General features: G+C 40.5%; 1 protein-coding gene across 1 annotated transcript in view; it reads right to left on the bottom strand.

The window, feature by feature from the left end:
• The window catches only part of Tnks (tankyrase), a 149997-nt gene that overhangs the window by 108701 nt on the left and 17901 nt on the right, over positions 1-23395 (bottom strand). The window contains exon 2 of the mRNA XM_036209298.1: positions 19206-19430. Within this exon, the coding sequence (XP_036065191.1) occupies positions 19206-19430 (225 nt within the window). The remainder of the gene's footprint in view (positions 1-19205; positions 19431-23395) is intronic.

Raw genomic sequence — 23395 nt, forward strand, 5'->3', positions numbered from 1 at the left:
AGTATTACTCACAAAACTGGGTTTGGTGGTACACACCAATTATCCCAGTACCTGGAAGGCTGAAGTAAGAGGATATCATTGAGTTTGATAATCAGGTCAGCCAAAATTACACAGTAAAGGCCTTATTTTTAAATAAATAAATAAATAAATAAATAAATAAATAAATGAATGAATGAATGAATGAATAGAAAAAAGTATGTATATGCATACATACACAAACTCAGAAAAATCGTTTAATTGAGATATGCTTTTAGTATAAACATATTTCAGAACTCTAGTTGAAAAAAATGTAAAAAGTACCAATGTTTTATAGGCATTACATACTGAAATAGTATTTTGTAGATATTGTGTTAAATGAAACAAATCAATGACTTGGTTATCACCTATTGCTTTTTAATGTAGCTACTGGAAGTTTTACTTTCACGTGTGCTACTTAGAAGGCAGGTTCTCAACTTTGAACCCACTAGCCGCTGGAGCAGATAGACATTCCTGTCTGTGAGGTAATGGCTCCATCATGCTGTAACTGTGCAGGTATCTTCTTGGGCTCACAGATAAACACAGGGAGCATAGTTAATCTGACCTCTTGAGGACAAGCAAGAAGGGAGCTGTCAGCACTCACTCCCACGTCAGGACATGGTAGCCTTCTGCCTCGCCCTCTCATCGGTTCCTCAGGCTCCCTGGACCCCTTCCGCAGTCATCTGACCGCTTTCTTCCGGTGTCATCCTTTTTGGTGTGTAGACGGGGGATGGAGAGCTGGCGTCTTGGAATTAGCTTTCACTTTGCTGTCTTCAGCTTCCTGGATCTTTGCTGAAGTAGTCAGCTCTTCTGTCATCAGACTGGTCTTGCTGTAGGTACTTTACAGTAGGGAGCTATCCCACACCTTCTAAGGTGTTTAACAACTCTGACTTAGGCGCACTAGGTACCGGTGGCAAGTCCTACTGTGAAAACAAGAACTATTCCCTGGCTGAAAGGCTCTCTCTTCAGGTTCTTCGGACCCCAAATACAGATCTTCTACATACAGATACAAAGTGGAACACATCTCCAAACAGTTTTATATGCCAAGCTTCTGCAATAGTTCATCTAAAGAAAGAAAATCTGAGGTTTAAAACATAAAAACACAAGTAAATAGTAAAACAGTAAAATTATTATGTCTATTTACTTTGTATTTGAGGGACAACTTTATCGAAACTATTTTTTATTACAAGGAATACAAGTTATTTTAATAATAACATTTCAAAAAGGAAAGTGGAAGTGTGCCTGTCCTAGTTAGGGTATCTACTTCTGTGATGAAATGCCATGACCAAAGCAAGTTGGGGAGGAAAGAGCTTATTTTGGCTTACACTCCCAGGTAACAGTTCATCACTAAGAGAAGTCAGGATAGGAACTCAAAGAGGACAGGAATGCAAAGGGAGCATGAACCCTGAGGCAAGAACTGATGCAGAGGCCACGGAGGCATGCTGCTTACTGGTTTGTTCCCCATGGCTTACTCACCTGCCCTCTTATAGAAAAGGCCAGGACCATCAGCCCAGGGGAAGCCCCACCCACAATGGGCTGAGCCCTCCCACATCAATCATTAACTAAAATGTCCTATAGGCTTGCCTACAGTGCAATCTTATGGAGGCATTTTCTCAATTGGGGCTCCTTTCTCACAAATGACTCTAGCATAAAATTAGCCAGCACAGTGCCTAAAACTGTACCGTCTTGCTGTCTCTCCTCATTTCCCATAAATAATACATTCATTGGCATCACCAGACTCTTAATTCCAGAGCTTCAGTTATGCCTCTAAAAAAGTCTTTAATACAAAAATGGCCCAAACTCCAAGATTCTGCTAACTCTACCATCCTTTGAGAAATGACTTTATTTCACCCTATTGGACTATTTACCTTTCTGTGTTTTATTACATATCCATTATGTAACATTTTCCCTTGTACCTTAATGCTCAAAAATTGGGTTCATCTGGGGGGAAAAATCCAAATTTACATAAAAGAATTCTCCATTTGTGATTTAATGAATTACATGCACGTCCTTCATTGTTTATAGGCTGACACTGATATGAAATTTTATGATTAACAAGGTATCATTATTGGGTCCCAGGCTGTATAATCCAAATGTAATTTGGATTAAGTCAGTTCCCCTCAATCTCTTACCTACACATCACTCTGTGAGAATAGAAGCTAAGGTTACCCTAGAATTACAACCCAAGCCTTTTTTCTTCCTCATGTGAGTTCTGGAGGCCAGTTTCCCCCTCTGTCCTAAAAACTTCTTCTGTTCCTATTGCATCCAATGTCCTAACAACCACAATAACTACAAAACACGTGAAGTCATGATTCTGGAAAGCAGCACGGTTCCTTCTCATGTTCCCAGTCTCCGTACTCATGGATATTCTTTCAAAAGACCCCATTCAAAACTGAGCTCCAAATATGCATAGGAAGTATGTGTTCTCACTCCCTACCTAGGACTCCATGGGGTAGCACAACAAATTAAGAAAATTTCAGCCTTGACCCAAAATAATAGATTGACAAAGGGAATGTTTTATAGAAAATCTTACTTATATTATCATATCTGGGAACAAAATATTAAACAATCATACTGAAGCTTACTATCCTCTGTCTGGATCCTGTTTAGAGGCAAAGTCTAGCAGCCATCCAACTTGAAAAAGACTGGCAGACTTCAATGAGCCAAGTGCTACAGAGAGCCCATATTTTTTAAGCCTATAATATAAGGATTATACTTGGCTTTCTAGTTTAGTAAGAACCAATCCTTGTCTCCAACTAAAGCTGCCTCTGAAATCCCAGACAAAGTGAGAAAGCAGCTCTAATGTACAGGAACTTCAGGTAACATGATAGTATTCAATGCAACAATGCCTAAGCAAATGTCTCATGCCATTTTCAAACAATATCAATCTTATGCCACACTGCTCACTGACACACTATTTTGAACTATCATGGCCAACTTGTTCTAAAGTAACAGAAATGTGTAATTCTTTTAACAGATAAATTTCAATATTAGGTAAAGCTCAACATCACTTTAAAAAACCTATCTTGTTTTAGGCATTATTATTATTATTATTATTATTTACTTTTTCCTCTTAATTTAAGCATCTTTATTATATTTCTTGTACTAGAATGATTCAAAGTAGGTCTTCCCTATGAATTCTAATAACACACAATGAGCAACTATAAGCCTATGTGTGATAGGGAGATGGTATAATTACCATTATTATTGAGAAGGCCTGCTATCCAGTACTAAATTTATCAGGTCAATAGCTAAAACACCCTCATCTTCTTGAAAGCATTTGAACACCAATAGGCAAGATGCTCAGTGTTTTGAGTCATTGTGTCACAAGAGGAAATAATGGTGCCATTCCCTGCTGCTCTCCTTTTTAAGGGTACAGTATGGTATTTTGCCAAGTGTCCAAAATGTTACACTAAGATTTAAAATACCCAATTTATTTTTATAACAAAAATTGATGCAAAAAATGAAGATGAGCGTTGTTCTGAAGGAAAAAAAGAACAAAGAATAATGAAACAACTAGAATCGAACTCCCAAAGCTGGGCTGGAAAAGGCTCAGTGGTGAAATCAGTGCTCTACCAAAGGGCCTGAGTCCAGGTCTCAGGACCCACATCAGGCAGCTCACAACCGCCTATAACTATCTCCAGGCAATCCAAAGCTCTCTTTCTGGCCTCCATGGTATCCATACTCAAGTACACATACCCACCCAGGGGCACATATAATTAAAAAATTGAATTCTAAAAAATTCTCAAAGCCTTGTTAAATTTTCAGTGGACTTTTCCAAGGAGCATGGCAGCCACAGTAAATGAAGCTTCTTCATAACTCATTTATGGATGGCACATGAACAGATAATGTGACAGACTAAGTCAGGAGTCCTCCCGGAGTAGCCCAGTAGCTAAAGCTGCGTGGCTCTTATCCAAGGCTGGAGCTTTCCAGGCCATTAGTCTGGCATGATTAAGGTCCACACAGCCACTTAATGAAAGGCCTACTTGCTTCCCTTCCACCTGAGGCCTGTTAATGAGAACACAGGTGCACAGACACAGAAAGTAGACAGACAAGGAAACATTCACAAACAATTACAAAGACACTGACTGCAAAATAATGCTTATGCAGTCTTACATTAATTCAAAAAGAAAGCAAACTTGCATACTAAAGAGATGAAAATACTTGTTTACTGTTACAATAAGGGACATTTTGCCCAAGTAGCCATGGTGGTGTACATCAGTAACCCCAGTACTTGGGAGATAGAGGTTTAAAAAAAAAAAAAAAAAAAAATCAAGAACTCAAGGTTATCTCCCCCACTGGATAGTAAATTCAAGGCCAGCCTGGGCTACTGGAGACCCTGTCTCAACAAAACAAAACACATATGCACACACACACAAAAACCACTTTACTTAATATCTAATACAAGTCAGACTTGTCACACTGTCAACATCTTTCAAAGATATCAATATTTTGGTTTTATAATCATCAATGCTGAGAATGTTGTGTAGCATAATATGCACTACCAAATGGCAGATGTTTAGGACCATTTCAGAAACTGATGAAAATTGTCCTCTCCCAAAATAAAATTCATTGAATACTTTTTATGAAACTCAAGTCAGCAACTCAAACAGCCAATTTTTAAAATTTTTAATGATTTATTTATTTTTATTCAATGTGCATTGGATTTTTCTTGCATGTATGTCTGTGTGAGGGTGTCAGATAGTCTGGAGTTACAGACCATTATGAGCTGCCATGTGGTTGCTGGGGATTGAATCCAGGTCCTCTTAATCACTGAGCCATCTCTCCAGCCCCTCAAACAACAATTTTTAAAATCAGTTATTCTAACATAATATAGATCAAGCATGCTAATTTGGTACATGCTGAGGGAAGACAGTGGGGAAATATTAAGGCCTTTGTTTTCTTAAGTAAACTATTGTTTCTGTAAGAGGGGAAAACATGTAAATTCTGTATGTACAGTAAGAACACTAATAACATGATAGCCTCAAGTCTGAGCCAAGATGTTTCAGGCAGCGTTCATGATGGGATGTACACACAGTGTAAAATATGGGTGATGTTGTGATCAGAACTAAGGCTACAGTGAAGTCACAGGACACAACATGTGAAAGCATGGAAGAACCATCTGGGGTCACTTTGAATTCATTTTTGGTTACTATGCACCCAGAAAGTTTTAGTGCTGCCAAGTTCTCACAGCCCTCTCCATTCAAATTATACGGCCCCACAGGGGGTTGCCACCCACCGTTTTTATTTTTTTATTTTTTTTTTAATTTAATTTAATTTTACACATCAGCCATGGGTTCCCCTGTCCTTCCCCCTCCCATGCCCAGCCCCACCTTCCCCCCAGTCCCTCCCCTCCATTCCCATCTCCTGAGGGCCAAGACTCCCCTGGGGATTCATTTAAACCTGGTGGATTCAGCACAGGCAGCTGCAGTCCCCTCCTTCCAGGCTGGGCAAAGTGTCCCTGTGTAAGCCCAAGGTTCCAAACAGCCAGCTCATGCACTAAGGACAGGTCCCGGTCCCACAGCCTGGGTGACTCCCAAACAGTTCAAGCTATTCAATTGTCTCACTTATCCAGAGGGCCTGATCCAGTTGGGAGCTCCTCAGCTTCTGGTTCATAGTTCATGTGTTTCCACTAGTTTGGCTACTTGTCCCTGTGTTTTTTTCCAATCTTGGTCTCAACAATTCTCGCTCATACAATCCCTCCTCTTTCTCAACAATTGGACTCCTGGAGCTCCACCTGGGGCCTAGCCGTGGATCTTTGCATCTGCTTCCCTCAGTCATTGGATGAGATTTCTAGCACTACAGTTAGGGTGTTTGGCCATCTGATCACCAGAGTAGGTCAGATCAGGCTTTCTCTCGACCATTGCCAGTAGTCTACAGTGGATGTATCATTGTGGATTTCTGGGGACCTCTCTAGCACTTTGCTTCTTCCTATTCTCATGTGGTCTTCATTTATCATGGTCTGTTATTCCTTGTTCTCCCTTTCTGTTCTTGATCCAGCTGGGATCTCCTGCTCCCCTAAGCTCTCTTTCCCTTGGCCCTTGCCCTTCATTGCCCCCACTCACGTCCAGTCCAGGTTGTTCATGTAGATCTCATCCATTTCTCTGTCATTGGGCAATCCCTGTGTCTTTCTTAGGGTCCTGTTTTCTAGGTAGCCTCCCTGGAGTTGTGTAGCAGTCTAGTCATCTTTGTTTTACATCTAGTATCCTCCTATGAGTGAGTACATACCATGTTTGTCCTTCTGAGTCTGGGTTACCTCACTCAGGATGATTTTTTTCTAGATCCATCCATTTGCCTGCAAACCTCATGATGTCATTGTTTTTCTCTACTGAGTAGTACTCTATTGTGTATAGGTACCACATTTTCTTTACCCATTCTTCAGTTGAAGGGCATCTAGGTTGTTTCCAGGTTCTGGCTATTACAAACAATGCTGACATGAACATAGCTGAGCAAGTGCCCTTGTGGTATGATTGAGCATTCCTTGGGTATATGCCCAAAAGTGGTATAGCTGGGTCTTGGGGGAGATGGATTCCCAATTTTCTAAGGAAGCACCATATTGATTTCCAAAGTGGCTGTACAAGCTTGCATTCCCACCAGCAGTGGAGGAGAGTTCCCCTTGCTCCACATCCTCTCCAGTATAAGCTGTCTTCAGTGTTTTTGATCTTAGCCACTCTGACAGGTGTAAGGTGGTATCTCAGAGTCATTTTGATTTGCCTTTCCCTGATGATTAGGGATGTTGAGCAATTCCTTAAATGACTTTCAGCCATTTGAGCTTCCTCTGTTGAGAATTCTCAGTTTAGTTCTATAGCCCATTTCTTAATTGGACTGTTGGGCATTTTGATGTCTAATTTCTTGAGTTCTTTATATATTCTGGATATCAGCCCTCTGTCAGATGTGGAGTTGGCGAAGACCTTTTCCCATTCTGTAGGCTGTTGCTCTGTCTTGATGACCATGTCCTTTGCTCTACAAAAGCTTCTCAGTTTCAACAGGTCCCATTGATTGATTGTTTCTATTAGTGTCTGTGCTACTGGTATTATATTTAGGAAGTGATCTCCTATGCCAATGCGTTCAAGACTACTTCCTACTTTCTCTTCTATCAGGTTCAGAGTAACTGGATTTATGTTGAGGTCTTTGATCCACTTGGACTTAAGTTTTGTGCATGGTGACAGATATGGATCTATTTGCAGCCTCCTACACATTGACATCCAGTTATGCCAGCACCATTTATTGAAGATGCTTTCTTTTTTCCATTGTACAGTTTTGGCTTCTTTGTCAAAAATTGCATGTTCATAGGTGTGTGGATTAATGTCAGGGTCTTCAATTCGATTCCATTGGTCCACATGTCGTTTTTTATGCCAGTACCAAGCTGTTTTTATTACTGTAGCTCTATAGTAGAGCTTGAGGTCGGGGATTGTGATGCCTCCAAAGGTTGTTTTATTGTACAGGATTCCTTTGGCTATGCTGGCCACCCACAGTTTTTAAAGCTAAGCTGTAGAACATTAGTTATGAAAGAGTGACAAATCAGAAATGACTTATCAAAACAATACTGTCTACAAAATCGAAAGCTTTAAAGTTACACTGTATTAAACCATACCCTAATTTATAACATAAATTATACATTGAAATAAAACAATGTAGAGGGTTGGGGATTTAGCTCAGTGGTAGAGTACTTGCCTAACAAGCGCAAGGCCCTGGGTTCGGTCCTCAGCTCCAGAAAAAAAAAAAAATGTAGAATCCATGGAACAACCATTTTATATAAAATGATTATGATCATGGTAACTTGTAATGGATAGCCATCCCAGCATTGGCCTGGAAGTTCCAACCCCCACTGAGGCTTCGGTAATGGTCATGCTCACAAGGCGGGGCCGAGGAGGAAGCGGAAGACTCAGGATTGAGAGGAGGTCTCTCTTGGTGCTGGGACGCTGGACACAGGAGGCAGACTGAGCAGAGTACTCCAGAGAACACCGCTGGACTGTGTGATACCTTTGCCAGACCCTACAACCTATCCCTTCATTTGTAAGTTACCCCACAAAATAAATCTCCCTTTTAACTATGTGGAGTGGCCTTAATAATTTCACCAATATCTGGCGCTCACGTGGGGCAAATTCCAAAGGCCTGGCTCCCTCCCTCAGCCTCCTCCCCGGCTGGCCCATCCTCCTTTCTGAAGTAAATTGGTGCTGCCAGGAGCAGACATGTCTCACTGCCCAGAAAGTCTAAATTTAAAAATATTTTAAATGCCATATTCTGTAGGTCTTTGAAGTATTTGAAGATTACTTATCTATCTGAAATATCTCTGTGTATACCTAGAAGACTTAACTAACATGGCTACAAGTATGATTATCATAGATGATTAATTATTAATCTATTTTTAATTATCCATTACAATTTTAAATGAGTTATACAAATATAATACCTTAGACAAGAGTAGAAATATACACACAGTATAACAAATTAACTTTAAGTTTGTATCAATAGACTAAAACCTATACCAATGTAAAACATTTTAAACAAGTTGTTCTTTAAAAGTAAGTTCATTAATCTACCCTTTCATCCTATTATATCTATATCAGTAACTATGCCCAACCATGTCCTGAGAGAATTGTACAATTATCTATTTCTACAGCCTCACTGTCCCTATGGCATCCAAGACCCAGATACCCTCCAGCAAGCACCTGCAGGATGACTACAATCATTGGTAAACTAACTAATAAGGAGAACATATCCATCTAGACAGACAGAAGAGGTGGTGTGACAGTCATGAATAAACTTTCTATCTCTTCTTTGATGAACATCTGCTGCTTCTAAAACTACTTTTGAGGGGATTAAACTCTCCCACTCCCACAAGTGAGGTTAGGTTTCAGTTCTCTGAGAAGGACAAAACAGGTGTCTCTCCCACAAAGGGTCATTTATCCACAATGCCCTTACATTCAGGGACAAGGTCTGAACCAGCCTCACAATAATATCTCAAGGACAAATCCATCAACCCCTTCTGGGTCATGTCCGAACTTGCCCAAACTTGTGTATGTCCAAAAATGATAAGACTAAACCTCAGCCAGTTAAAAGTATACTAATAGAACCACTGCTTGTTTACCCAATCATACTGGAGACGACCTACCTGTCCCTGAAATTCCCGTAGCTGTGCTTAAAAGGAGCCCCTCTCGGGGTCATCACCGTTTTGTACAGGTGAACGACCCCATATATGCTGGAATATTAATAAAGGCTCTTTGCTCTTACACATATTTGAGTCTGTGGTCTTCCTTTAGCGGTTCCCTGGACCCTATACTTCTGGGGATGAAACCCAGAGAATTTTATTATTCTTTGAAATATGACATTTAAACCAGAAGAAGAGAGTACTGCTGTTTTAATAATATAATCCCAAAGGAGCCCAACACTGTGTCTACCCTCCTCTCCCATCCTCATGTCACTCCAAGTTACAGAGTATGATCTTCACCAAAGTAAAGGTAACAGTGGAAATCATCAGACAATTTATACCACAATCGTTTATACAGGGAAAGCAAATACATCTTTCTAGGGAACATATGTGTAAACAGAGTTACAAGAAACTCAGAGAAGAAAACTACTGCAGGGCAGAGTTACATAGAAACTTGGCCAGTCACATTATTGCAGCATGATTAACAACAGTCAATCTCCATGCCAGTCAACAGCTGAATGGCTAATTGTGGCACATATGCACAATGGAGTCTTAGTCAATCATAAAGAATAAAATGATGTCATTTGCAGAAAAATGGATGGAACTGGACATCATCACGCTAAGCAAAATAAGCCCCAGACTCAGAGAAAAAGAGAAAAAGTATCTGACCTCTCAGATGCAGAATCCAAAATTAAATATATTTTATTTTATTTTGGTTTTTTAAGACAGGGTATCTCTGTGTATCCTTGGCTGTCCTAGAACTCACTCTGAAGAGACCAGGCTGGCCTGGAACTCAGAGGTCCTCCTGCCTCTGCCTCCTGAGTACTACGATTAAAGGTGTGCGCCACCACTTGCCGGCTAAAATATATTTTATGAATACACACATATATGTAAGATGAAAGTAGAAGACAGTCTACACGAGAGAGTAGTGAGAGGGAATGTCCAACATGGTAAATGTCTTTCATAGACAGAATAAGTAAGATATCTAAGTAGATTTATATCCACATATCTATATGACATGAAAGAAGAAATGGAACTATTTGGCAGAGGAAGGTGACCAGCACAAAGGGAGAGGAGGACAATGGAGGGTAATCAGGGGAAATATGAGTAAAGTACAATAATACACACATACAAAATTGCCATAATGAAACCCATTATTTTGTACACTAACTACAAAAAAAAAAAAAATACAAATCTTGTTTAAAACCTGGTTTCAGTTTGGAAGAAAAGATGAAGATTTGAAAGAAATTATTTTTTATGATTAAAATATAGTCTTAAAAAAGACCCCACCAAGAACAAAGAAACTTCCATTCTCATTCCCAAATTATGTTTTTCACTGATATTCCTATAAGGTATCATACCACTAGACTTAGGATACATATTCTTTAAATGAGAATTTTAGTTATTCAAATACCTAAATGAAGGATTAAGCATAGGGTAAAATCAGGTTTGTGACACACGCCCATAATCCTAGTGCTAGAGAATCTGAGGCAAGAGGACATCCATAGCTTCAGGCCAGCTTGCACTACATGATGAGTACCATGACAGCCTGAATTATATACCCAGACTCCCTCTCAAAATTCCAAGGCCAAAACAAGACAAAAACAGGGTTAAATCATGACCCTGGACTTGTTAATGTCTTTTTAGATATGATACCTAATTGGGCCCTAAATGCAACTAAAAATATTTTGGGTAACAACCATCTATAACTTTAATTCTTATCTGCCACGTAAAGTAACATATAGTCCTGGTTCCAGAAACTAAAATATGGACATTTTTGGGCCATCCTTCTGTCTGTAGTTCCAATAGTATCTGAAGAGGATTTGTTTCAAGACTTCCTAATTTAAAAAAAAAATCAAAATTCATTGGTGGTGTTTTTGCAAATAATCTACATCCTATATATTATTTAGTCATCTATAGATTACTTGTCCCTAATATGATGCAAACACTAAGCAAGCAAATTGTTATGGTTTAGAAGATAAAAAAAATCTACATTTTCCATAAAGAAAATGGCCTCCAAAATGTCCAATCTGCAGTTGAATAAATCTATGAATAAGGAATCTCTAGATACAGAAAGCCTACCATGTATAGCATATCACTTCTTATAGTCAGAAACATCTAGAAATACAGCTATAACACCTTACATAACACTCCAACAGCCAATACTATTTCTACAAACACTAGCAAAGTAAAAAGAAATACAACAGTCTCACTATTTTCATTTGACAAAGCAACTATGTCACAGAAAGTAATCCATCCCAAACAAAAATGCTTCCTAATGGATGATACAAGAGTAATCTTCAGGTCCACTAACTCCTATTTCATGGTTCTGTCCAGCAGCAGATCACGACCAGTCCTCAACTACGCCGTAAGTGAAATCTTTGCTATTCCTGATGATCCCGTATTTTACCAATTGACAATTTAACCAGCCTGGCAGTTGAGTTGATGCTGCCTAATTTCCGAATATGTAGGATACACACGTGTAAGAAGACGAACTGCATACAAACAAGACTAAACCGTAACACTGTTTCAGCTTTTTTTTTTGAATAAAGGGTCCTACGTAGCTGACAGTGTATTTGGCTGACTACATCTGAGCTTAGCGGGTGGAATGATCAAAGCTAAGGAATGCCACTTACTTTCTATACAGCAAAGAAAGGGGCAGAAAAGAGAAAACAAATACTGAAGCTTTAATGGGAAAACACCAAAAATTCTATTACATGTTGAAGAATCAACTGAGATCTGATTTGGGATAGAAAGATGAGAATTACAGTTAATTGTTTTTGCTAGTTCATTTAAATAACCAACTTAATTTTATGCTACTATGTGATATTATCTTTAAATAGTTTGCCTAATCTCTTCCTAGACTTCATGTTTAGGGGCTTTCATGAGGCTTGTATGTGGTGGCGCACACCTTTAATCCCAGCACTTGGGAGGCAGGGGCAGGAGGCTCTTTCAGAGTTCAAGGACAGTATGGTCTACATAGTGAGTTCCAGGACAGACAGAAATAAATACATAAAGAGACCCTATCTCAAAAAGACTATTATGAAACTATCACCAGATCTTATTTCCTCTTGCATTTTGAGTAAATATAAATACATCTGGATCAAATCATATAATGCAATAAGAAAATTACATCAGACTGTGTAATTTTCAAATAGTAAGGGGAGCTATAAACTATGGCACATATCCTATTTAGATATCACACTACAAATACAAGCATATCATACTAAGGATTTGTGTTATTTCATTTTATCCTCACAATTGTATGATGATGTTCTTACGCCTAATTCAATCATGAAACAGCTAACTCACAAAAAGACCCAGGTCTCTTTGACTTCAACCACTATGACAAAATGCCATTGAGCCTGGAAAAACGCTTAACTGTTGTTGCTTTAATTTGGGACTCTCGAGAAAAGAGTCTCTGCCAGACACGGAACAAAGAAAACCAACAACTGTTGAATGAACAAAGCAAACAAGCAAATAATTAGAGCTTTGTTCCAAACATCCTAGTACTGGGGATTGAAGTTTGAGGCCAACCTAGTCTCCATGAGTTCCAGGACAGCCAAAAGTACATAGTGAGACCCTGTCTGAAAAAACCCAAGCATCCTGCCACACACACTACTTAGCCTTTCTTACTCATCAATAGCTAAGGAACTGCTTTTTATCAAAGAGAATTACAAGTTAATCCATTTCTGCCAATGGTGTTCGGGCTCTGAAGTTGTAAATACTGGCTATCTTTTTCTCTGAGTTACTTTTTTTTAAATCAGTTCTTACATCTCTTCCTTCTGAAACTCCTATCACATGTAAGTTTTTAAAAATATTGACTTTTCTAGATTTATCATATTCTTCAGGATTTCCATACGTTAACTAACATGTTCACATTCTGCTCTACATTTGGATATTTCCCACAGATCATCAAGACTACTAGCATGTTCTTTAATTCATCTATTAAGATTGTGTATGAGTATATGTGTCTAATATATGTGTGCAAGAGCATGTAGAAGACAGAGGTTGACATCAGGATGCTCAATTGCTTCTCCATCATATTTTCTGGCATTCTCACTAAACCTGAAATGTGTTGTTTCTTCTTGGCTGTCTGGCCAGCAGGCATTCGTGATCCTCCTGTCCCCCTACTGCCCCCAGCACTGGGATTGGAGAGGCATGCTACCATGCCCAGCTTATATGGGTGCTGGAGATCTGAATCCAAGTCCTAATTGCTTGCACAGCAAGCCATCTCCCTAGTCCTTGAATGATTTACTTTGAAACAAATTAGGGTCTTAGGCTCTAAAGGTCTCCTACATTTAATTTTCCTAGAAGGAGAGGTGTAGATGTACATGTGTTTAATCTCAGTGTATATCTGGTATTTTTAAGCTATCCTGGAGACAGACAGACAGTCAGACAGACACACACACACACACACACACACACACACACACACACACAGATTATTCTCTAGATCTTCCACTATGGTTGACACAGCTAGGTTTTGTTGTTGTTGTTGTTTTTGTTCTTGTTGTTTTGCTGGGAACCACCAAACTATGAAGTAGGAATTCAGCTGACTATGGCAAATGTTAATACCTGGAAGAAGCTAAGGGCCTTCTGGAGTTAAAGGTTCAAGGAGTCTTGGTGATATTGATTCCTGAATACTAAGCCATTTTCCTGCAATGAATTTCTTGTATGCTACTGTAGCTTCTCCATTTCTAAAACATTGTGTTGATCATTCATGGGGCACAATTTCCCCATTACTATTGGAATATTTGGGCAACTTTCTCCCAACTGTGCTACAACAGACCCCTAATTTCAGGCCTTTTTGTAATTATTGTCATTAGCAACAGCCGGCCAGGACCTTCTCCAGATGAAAGTATCTTATCTGAGAAACTCCCCAGACTTTCTAAGAATAGACCATCTGTCAGAGAAGGTAAAGATTTATACTGACAATTGCCCAGGCCAGGCGGATGTGCTAATTAAGCTTAACTTTCTCCTTTTCCAAATCTTATCTCTAGTTCTAGATCTCCTTTAACAATGACCAGATGCATCTGGCTATGACACAGGTTGCCTAGTGACCAAGCATACTTCCCCCGCCCTGCCAGAAAATGGAGGCAGCAAGGATAGCTTGGACAGGTAAGAGGCCAAAGGAAAACAGAAGTCAGTTTTATTTTCACCCACAATTTAGTGACTTATAGGTTCTTAACACTTCAACTAACCACTTCTAAGAACATAGTTTGAGCAATAAACCCCCTTTGCTTAGATATTAACCAGATTTAGCCCCTAGTTGATTCATGTCCTCGTTAGTCACTTCCCTGTTGGGTTGCAGATGATGGCTGATAATTACTGCTCCTTTGTGTGGCTCTTATTGCCCCTCCTTTCAACCTTGAGGGAATTCAAGCCTAGTGGCCTTGCCTTAGCCAGAGCATCTCTATTGCAGGGGTATGTAACTAGAAACCTCAGAGACTTGAGGTCGACTAGATTGAGGACTAGACTGGAGGATTAGAAGAGAACACTAGAGGGATAAGATGGAAGACGAGGAAGAGCCAGATGGGGAAGAACAAGATGAGAAAGGAGAAGGGAGAGGAGCCGAGATGAGAAAGAACTAGAGGAAGGAATGAAGCTAACACTTAGAGGGGACAGCAGAAAGATGTAGAGAATCAGGCAAGAAAGGAGCTAACCAAGAGAGCAGAATAGTAGCTGCGTAGAGAGAAGTGACTTAGAAGAATAAAGTGTGTGGACTAAGAGTTTCATGGACATGAATTTATTCGAGTATCCCTCAGATTAATTAACCCGCCACTGGTAGCATCTCTTCTGGAACCCTGGGAGAAGGCTATTGAGGGGCTGGACCCCAATAGTCTTCGATAATTTTTCATTTACCTTACAAAGCTTCTGGTCTAGATGTTGAAGTATCTAAACAGTAAGAATCCTGTATGTGTTAGAAAAACATGCAGCCCTACATCCTTAGAATTCTTTGATGTCAGGCTGGCAAGATGGCCCAGTAGGTAAAGGCACTTGCTATGTAAGCCTTGTGACCTGGGTTTGATCCTCAGAATCCACGTAAATGCTGAGAGAACAAACACTACCAAGTGGCTGTTGGGTCTTCACACACACCATGACACATGATGAGCACACACGTGTGTGCAAATACACATAGAGACACAGACACAGAGAGACAGACAGACAGACACACACACTCACACAGACACACACACACACACACACACAGACACACACACACACACACACAGACACACACACACACAGACACACACACACACACACACACACAGACACACACACACTCGCACAGACACACACACACACACACACACTCGCACAGACACACACACACACACACACACACACACACACACACACACACACACACGCTCGCACATGCACAAAAATGCAGAAACTAAGCACTTAAATTGCACCATTTGCCATGGAACCAGCAAGCTATCCCACCCCAGATCACTCAAGTCTTTAGAGAGGGATCTTGAGAATTTAAACCCTATCAGAGGATAGGGTTAGATGGCACATATATAAAAAACATTTTTTAAAAAAGGTGATAAATATCAAAGTTTACCTCAAATTGAAAGGACAGGAAGTTATAGGATCAACCTCAGAAAACAATACTCCACACAATAGGAGGAAATTAACTGTTCTTTAGTAGGCACACCATGACCAGGCCTCTATTAGACCTGAAACACAAATCTATCGCTACAAACAATTCTTTAATATCGTCCTTCACAACTCTGCGGTCAGGATTCCTCTATTACAGAACAGGGCACCTGGCTGACAGATGTCACCCTAGCCAAGAATGGAAAGAAGCAAATCTGACCCCACCAGTTTCTGTATTCACATAGCACATGCTCAATAGACACTTATTTAATTTTCTGGAGACTACATTCTAAGGATATGAAGAAATAAACAAGCTTTAAAGAGAGAAAATACGCTGGTTTCTAAAGTACATTTGAGTTGTTATATGCAGTAGAAGAATGTCATAAACATTCTAGTGAACCCCATTACCTCTACCTTAAGCAGTTCATTTAATTTTACAAGCACTTAAAGCTGAATTTTACAAAAATACTCTGTATTTTCTTCTTTTATGATAGCTACAAAACAGCAATGAAAGAAACAGATTAAAGACTGTTCACAAGACTTCTTTAAATATCAGTAAAAGAGAGAAAACCAAAGTACCTCACATAGAAGTTAAAGTTTGGATCTTAACAATGGTAGTACTAATAATTAATAAAAGGCATTATTATTATTATTACTGACTGTGTACTACACTTGCTATCCTTCCAAGAGCCACCTTTAGTACTGGTAATTTGGTCATGAACAACGTGGACTATTCCTTCTGAACATCATGAAACATGGTGTTAAGTAGCCACTGGTCGCACGGTGGAAAACTAGGGAGTTGAGGAGATCAAAGCAGAGCCTGTGCTCTTAGCATCTGCCCTGATGCTTTCCAAGGTGGTAGCAGCAGTATGACTGTTCTACCCTTATGACTATCAAATGTTTGCTCTTCTACTTGAATACAGAGACATATTAGTTCTAAATCATAAGGGTAGCATTCTATCAACTAGGTAAAAACACTGTTAAAGTCAACTTTATACACTAGCCTCAAAACTACCAGATTTGAACAAGGTTTCCAATTATTCTGTCCAGCTGCGCCACACAAGAATATTTCAGAATGTCTTAACTATGCTTAAATTCATGAAGTGTAACATATTCTATCAGAGGTTTTCAAAGGACAAACTAAGAAGCTCCCAAGAGTTAAATATAGACTCTTCTATACAGTCAATCTTTTTTTAAGTTGTGTGTGTGTGTTTGTTTTGAGGCCAGGTCTCACTCTGTAGAGCAGGCTGGCTTCAAACTTAAGCGATCCACCTGTCTCAAGTGCTGGGATTAAAGGTGTGCACCACCATGCCAGCTAGTCCATCCTGATTCCCACAGCTACAGTACATACTTTAACAGTAGCTACCCCTTGGTTATATTTTGATAACAGTTTCAAAAGTGTTCCTCTCCTTTCAACTTTTATACTTCCCAAGAAATTAAACCGAGGGCAGGCAATGTGTACAAAGTCTGTTAAGGACTGCATGGACTGGTAGCTGCAGGGACCCATTCTTTAAGGTCTTATAAGCCCTCCATCTAGATTTTTTTTTCATAAGAACCAACACTAAAGAAGGCATTTCATTCTCTATTTTTTTTTGGTACAAAGATTAAGAGGGAGAAAGGATATTAACTTCAAAAATATAATGTACTGACAATGAAAATTTCAGAGAGGTAAAACTAGAAAAACAGTGCAGTGGAGGCTAGAAAGGGTGATTTTAGACACTGAAGAGAGCATGCCATTTTGTGACAAGTGACTAAGAAAAGTCCAATAGATACGAGGTGTCAGGGGCAGTACTGATAAGAGATGCTGAAAGTCCCCATTAGGCAACAACAATTATCCAGCTCAGCAACAGTTATCACATACAAAAGAGCAAGTCAGAGCGCCCGGATCAGAGAGATGTTCAGTGCTAAATTCAGGCACTCAGTCTTGTCAAGGTAATTGTACAAAATAAGTTGATAGGACATGACTGTGTTAGTATAAGGCCTAGGAGGAAAAGAGATAATCATCTGAATATAAGTAACAGATGGTAAGGCACTAACTAAAAGGATAGTCAAAATAAATAAGTAAATACATACATACATACATACATACATACATACATATATAAAAAGCCAAAAAATGCTGAAGTGACTATGGATGGTGGCAGAGAACTTGACAGAAAAATTACAATTTTAGGAAAATTGAAAATATACTGGAGACCAGAACAAAGGGCTATGAGGGAACAGTCGTAATCACCATTTAGGGACAATTTTAACCAGAACATGTTAAACGGCCTATCTACCTTAGCACAAAGAAGACGTTGTACTAAAATGCTGACATCCACAAAGAGATAGCAGAACCACTATTTTGTCATCCAGAACGAATACAAAGTCTGCCATGGGCTAAACACATCTCAATCATCTGAAGGATGAAGAAACAGATGATGCCCTGGGGAGGCAAAACACTTGGTTTCTAAGAGTCTTGTTTTAGATTTTGAAATAAAAATGTTAATGCAATAAAGCAAAATCTAAACATGTAAAAATATATAATGAGAAACAGTAATTGACTACAAATTCATATAAATTAGAAGTTACTTAAAATGGCTGGAAAGCTAAATTGTCTGTAATTGTTTTCTCGCAGACCAAGTTTGCTTTTTATTATTGTAATAAACATCAAACCCAACCTAGGGAGGACAGGGTTTATTTCATTTTACAGTCCTTCATGAAGGAAATCAGGGCAGAAGGAACTGCAGACCATGCAGGAATGCTTCTTACTGGCTTGCTTTCCATGGCTTGCTAGCAAGCCAATTTCCTCATCCCACCCAGGACCACCTGCCCAGGGATGGCACTGCCCATAGTGGGCTGCGTCTCTCACACATCGTTAATCAAGGAAATGCCCCCACTGACTTGCTACAAGGGCCAAGCTCATAGAGCATTTCTCTACAGAAGTTCCCACTTTCTAGATGATCCTAGCTTGTGTCAAGTTGACCAGAGCAAAACCAAAAACAGCCACTAACCAACACACATGATAGTACAGTTTAGCTTTGAACTACTGGATTGGAAACATATACTCAAGGCTTTTCAGTAGCAGTAAACCAATCGGGGTTCAATTTTAGTAAATTAAAGACATCTGTCACCGTATTTGACGATTTCCTCTGAATCAACCTACAGTATCCAACTAGTGTACTTCAGGGATCTCTGTGACAAAAGGTTGACTGCAGCTGTCTAATGAGAGACTGAAGTTAACTACATGCAAAGAGAACAATTAACCAGCTGACACTGAGTTGCCTCACTGAGTCTTGTTCTTACCACCTTTGGCTCCAGCTCCCTACTTCCGTTTGATGGATACATCTGTACCCATGCTGAGGCGGCACTAGTTACACCACAATAAAAACCCCAGAGCAGCTTTCAGTTAAAGCTGACTGCAGACTTAGATGGCAGCAGTACTACTCACCAATACAGACATCGATTTTCCCTTTAATGGCAGCTTCATGCAGAGGTGTGTAGTTCCAGTTATCTCTGGCATTCGGATCTGCTCCTTGGCACAGTAACAGGCTCACAACCTCAGCATGGCCGAAAGAACAGGCATTATGAAGTGGGATGAGACCCCCATCATCACGGGCATGGACATTAGCACCCATCTGCAGCAAGTGTTCTACGACATCCTTCCTCCCAAAACCTGGAGAAGAGAGGCAGAAATGTTTTAGACACTACATCCACACCTCCATCCTGCGTCTGTACCCTACAGTGAAAAGGGTACACTAAAACACAAGCTTTTTTCAAACTGACCTTCATTTCAAGATAGAACTGGCTAGTGAGCGGTTCCTCAGAAACCACTTCCCAATCGCCTGCTATGGCAGGCAACTGTGTCAGTCACCAAGGGACTGAGACGACTTCTGTCCACCAGCGTTGGAGACACCTAACAAAACTATATACAGAGAGCTTCCACGTACTTTATACGTAAAAGCTGCTGACAAAAATTTTGTACTTAAGGGCTGGAGAGATGGCTCAGAGGTTAAGAGCACCGACTGCTCTTCCAGAGGTCCTGAGTTCAATTCCCAGAACCCACGTGGTGGATCACAACCATCTGTAACGAGATCTGGCGCCCTCTTCTGTATACATAATAATAAATAAATCTTTAAAAAAAATTTTGTACCAATCACAACATCTAGCACCAGAGAACTAAGAGGCTGCAACAGAAACACACAGTGACATCTGGGTTAAGGGCCTCTGCAGTAGGACTAATGAAGGACTAATGAAGTGCTCAGAACACTACTGGTATTGGGAGCCAAACTGCGCACAACAGGTGGCAGGCACACCGTTTGTGACGGATTACGAATCTGAGCAAACGGGGAAGGCGGAGCTAGACACACCTGAAGATCCAGAACCAGACAGTTTTCACAAGAAAGGGGACAGGAGAGCCGGCTAGGGCTCAAGCGGGGTAAAGACTGCATAGACAGGCGAGGAAGGCTCTGGAGGAACCGTCACAGAAGCCAGGGATGACGACAACGACGCAGGAGAAAAGGGAAAATGGCCATTCCTAACAGGAAAGTAACCGTACTACACGGTAAACTGCAAGCTCTATCACAATGGATTAAAACTGGAAACTGCACAGATCAGCAGTTAGTAACTTACCCCACTTTGTGGCTCCATGGCACCACCTCCACACTAGTACATACTTGGTCAAGTTAGAAACTGGCATTTTATATAAAACTAAAGGGTAGTAAAACAGTCATATCTTCTCCACTGCATGCATACATTAAATAAATGAGAATCCTATGAAAAACGAGGGGAAAAGATGTGTCTTCTATGCTATCTCTAGAAATTCACTCATTTTCAAGAGAGCAAGTACTAAGAAACTCTCCCGAAATAAAAATACCATTCCATAGACATGAATCACAAAGTCAGAATTATACTTCTCCTAGATAAACCCTCAAATTAAGCTGAAGCTGGGGGTGGGGTAGGGGCAAGTCAACTTAGTTGATTAGAACCGTGAGGTTCTGGAGTGCAAGCTAACTGCTGTCACCAGCCATGGTGGTAGTCTGCGGTTCTGCCCCTGGCACACAGCTGCGGGCTGGTTAGAGGTCTACTTCACCATCTCTACCTCTCCTCTCCGTACTAGCACACAACCCTATTCTCCCACAGCCCCTCCCGCAAGGACAGGAAGGGCTCGTGGGCAACTGCCCAGGTCTTGTCTGACTGGGATGGAAAAGACAGTGATGGTCGGTGAGGTCAGGAAAGTCACGCCACTCAAAGTCTTGGAGCCACAGCAAGGAGCTTGACCTTGAGGAAGGAAGGGTCTGTCAGGTGGCCAAATCTGTCTGCTAGCTAATGTCAACAGCAGCCATGGGAAGATGAGGTCAGGAAGATGGGTATGGCCTTTTTGTGAGGGAGAAACACAGAGAGCTCCAAGTGACACCGCCAAAGTAGGACAGAAGTTCCCTGGGCTCGCATCTGCCACTTAGCAGTGCTGTTAGAAACCCTGGGGAGCCTCTCCACTTAGGTGGCGGCGTTGGCGTTCCCTTGCTTCCTCAGTCTGCAGTCCTCAGAGTGCTGCCCTCCGAGCTGCAGACAGGACTCCCAGACAAGAGAGAAGTAAAGGGAGAAAGGGCTTGGACACAGAGTGCTTACTGTGGACGAGTAAGCTTCTTCAGACACACACACCTATCATTCCTAGCCAAAGATGTGTCATCCGCCTACCTCCAAAAATGACTGGAAAACAGTCTTTTAGAGCTGAGTACACAGCTATCTCAAGAAAATCAAGTTCTCTATTGGTGAAGAACTAGATGAATTTGGGGAGAAGAAAACAGCATCTGCCATAGCTTTGTAAGCCATAGGTGGAAATTTGTTTCATTTTTAAGTACCTGAGAAACTATTCCTAAGAAAAATCACTTCATGCTATGAGTCTTAAATGGTTTTCCAGATAGCTGAATGTGATGTTCAGTTTAAATGTTAACTTGCCACAAGTGAGAATCACCTGAGGAGGGAGTGTCACCTGAGAGATGGACCCGATTGCCTGAAGCCTGCTTTCGCCTGAAGCCTGCCTTCACTGCGGCAGGAAGCCAGCCCCACGTGGTGTGACGGCACCTTCAGGTAGCAGCCCAGATGGAAGGGGCCTGGAGAAGGCAGGTTGCCCTGCTGCCCCGTGGCCTTCCCTCTTACAGACCCATTTCCTGCTCCCGGCTGCTGCTCATTCCTTCACTGACAGGAGAAGCGAGTCTCCAGAATCTGCTAAGTTTTTGGCACCTGACTAGGACTGTTTAGGCAGCTGTTACTATATCAATGGAAGCCAATATAAAATTAATAATAATAATAATAATAATAATAATAATAATAATGCCTACCTGTCTGTTCCTCCAGAACTCTAATACACTATATAAAAATGAACAAATTAGAGTCAAACAAATATGGTGGCATACACCTCCAATCCCCAAATTCTCGAGGCAGAGCCTGAACAAATGAGTTTGTAGGCCAAGATGGGCTACATAATGAGACCCTGTCTCAAAAACAATAAAGAGCTGAGAAAATCATCAGTCAGTAAAGCACTCGGTACACAAGCAGAAGGATAGGAATCTGAATCTCTTATACCCATGTAAACTAATGCTGGGCACTGTGGTGTGTGTCGGACAGAAGCAACCCTGAAGCTCCTGGCTAAACAAGGGGCCCAGTCTCAAAAAAGAAGCTGGAGGGCGACCCATCTTAGAGGACACCCATGAGCCTCTGCGTTCCACACACACCCATGAGCACATACACACAATATATACATTCACACAATAAAAACTAAAGAACAAGACGAAAGTTAGAGCAAACGAAGGAAACTCCTGCTGTAGTCTAAAGATGGAGGAGACCTGGCACGGCCTTGGGAGGCAAGGATGACCGGGTCTTAGAACTGTAGGAGCACTCTTAGTCTGTGGAGATTCCTTCCATGTGGGAAAGAAGCAAGCCAAGAGCTACAAAAGGTCATTTAATACCTGTCCCTCACTAGCTGCCAAAGTGATATGATTTGTAAATTTCAGCACACTCTTGTTGCTAAATAATGTCATTATTTCACATGTTCAAAGAACATTTAAAATACAAGAAAAGCATTGTGCTAGCATTGTAAGGAAAATCTAAATTCAAAACACATGCCTAACTGAATACACTTAAATATATTCCTTATTCTGATCTTTAAATATTACAATTAAGGCCATTCAAAATGTTTCAATACTAAATGTAAGGTCACTGATATTTATTCCCCAGGTTGGAGCTCAAAGACGAAGGTGAAAAAGTCATTCCACTTAACATTTAGCATCTTAAGGGAGCCTACGATTAAAGCCTGCAAGAAACAACCTTCAACCTTAATTGTGGCATGCACAGTACTAACAAAAGAGGAAAGCAAAGGTGTGTGGAGTCTTGTAAACTGAAGTTTTTATAAATGGCAGCAACAACAGATTCAAAAGGCATTTTCTTCCTAAGTGGACTACCAACAAAGCTACAAGCATTGAATCACAATAAGAACATTCATATTACAATTCATTTTTAATTTTTTCTGTAAGTATTGTAAGATCCAAGAACACCCAAAAGATAAAGTAACATAAGGTAATTTTGAAACTGTCAGGAACAATAACATAAGTAGTAAGGACAGACAGACAAGTGGTGACAGAG

Source organism: Onychomys torridus, chromosome 17, assembly GCF_903995425.1.
Source record: "Onychomys torridus chromosome 17, mOncTor1.1, whole genome shotgun sequence".
Lineage (NCBI taxonomy): Eukaryota > Metazoa > Chordata > Mammalia > Rodentia > Cricetidae > Onychomys > Onychomys torridus.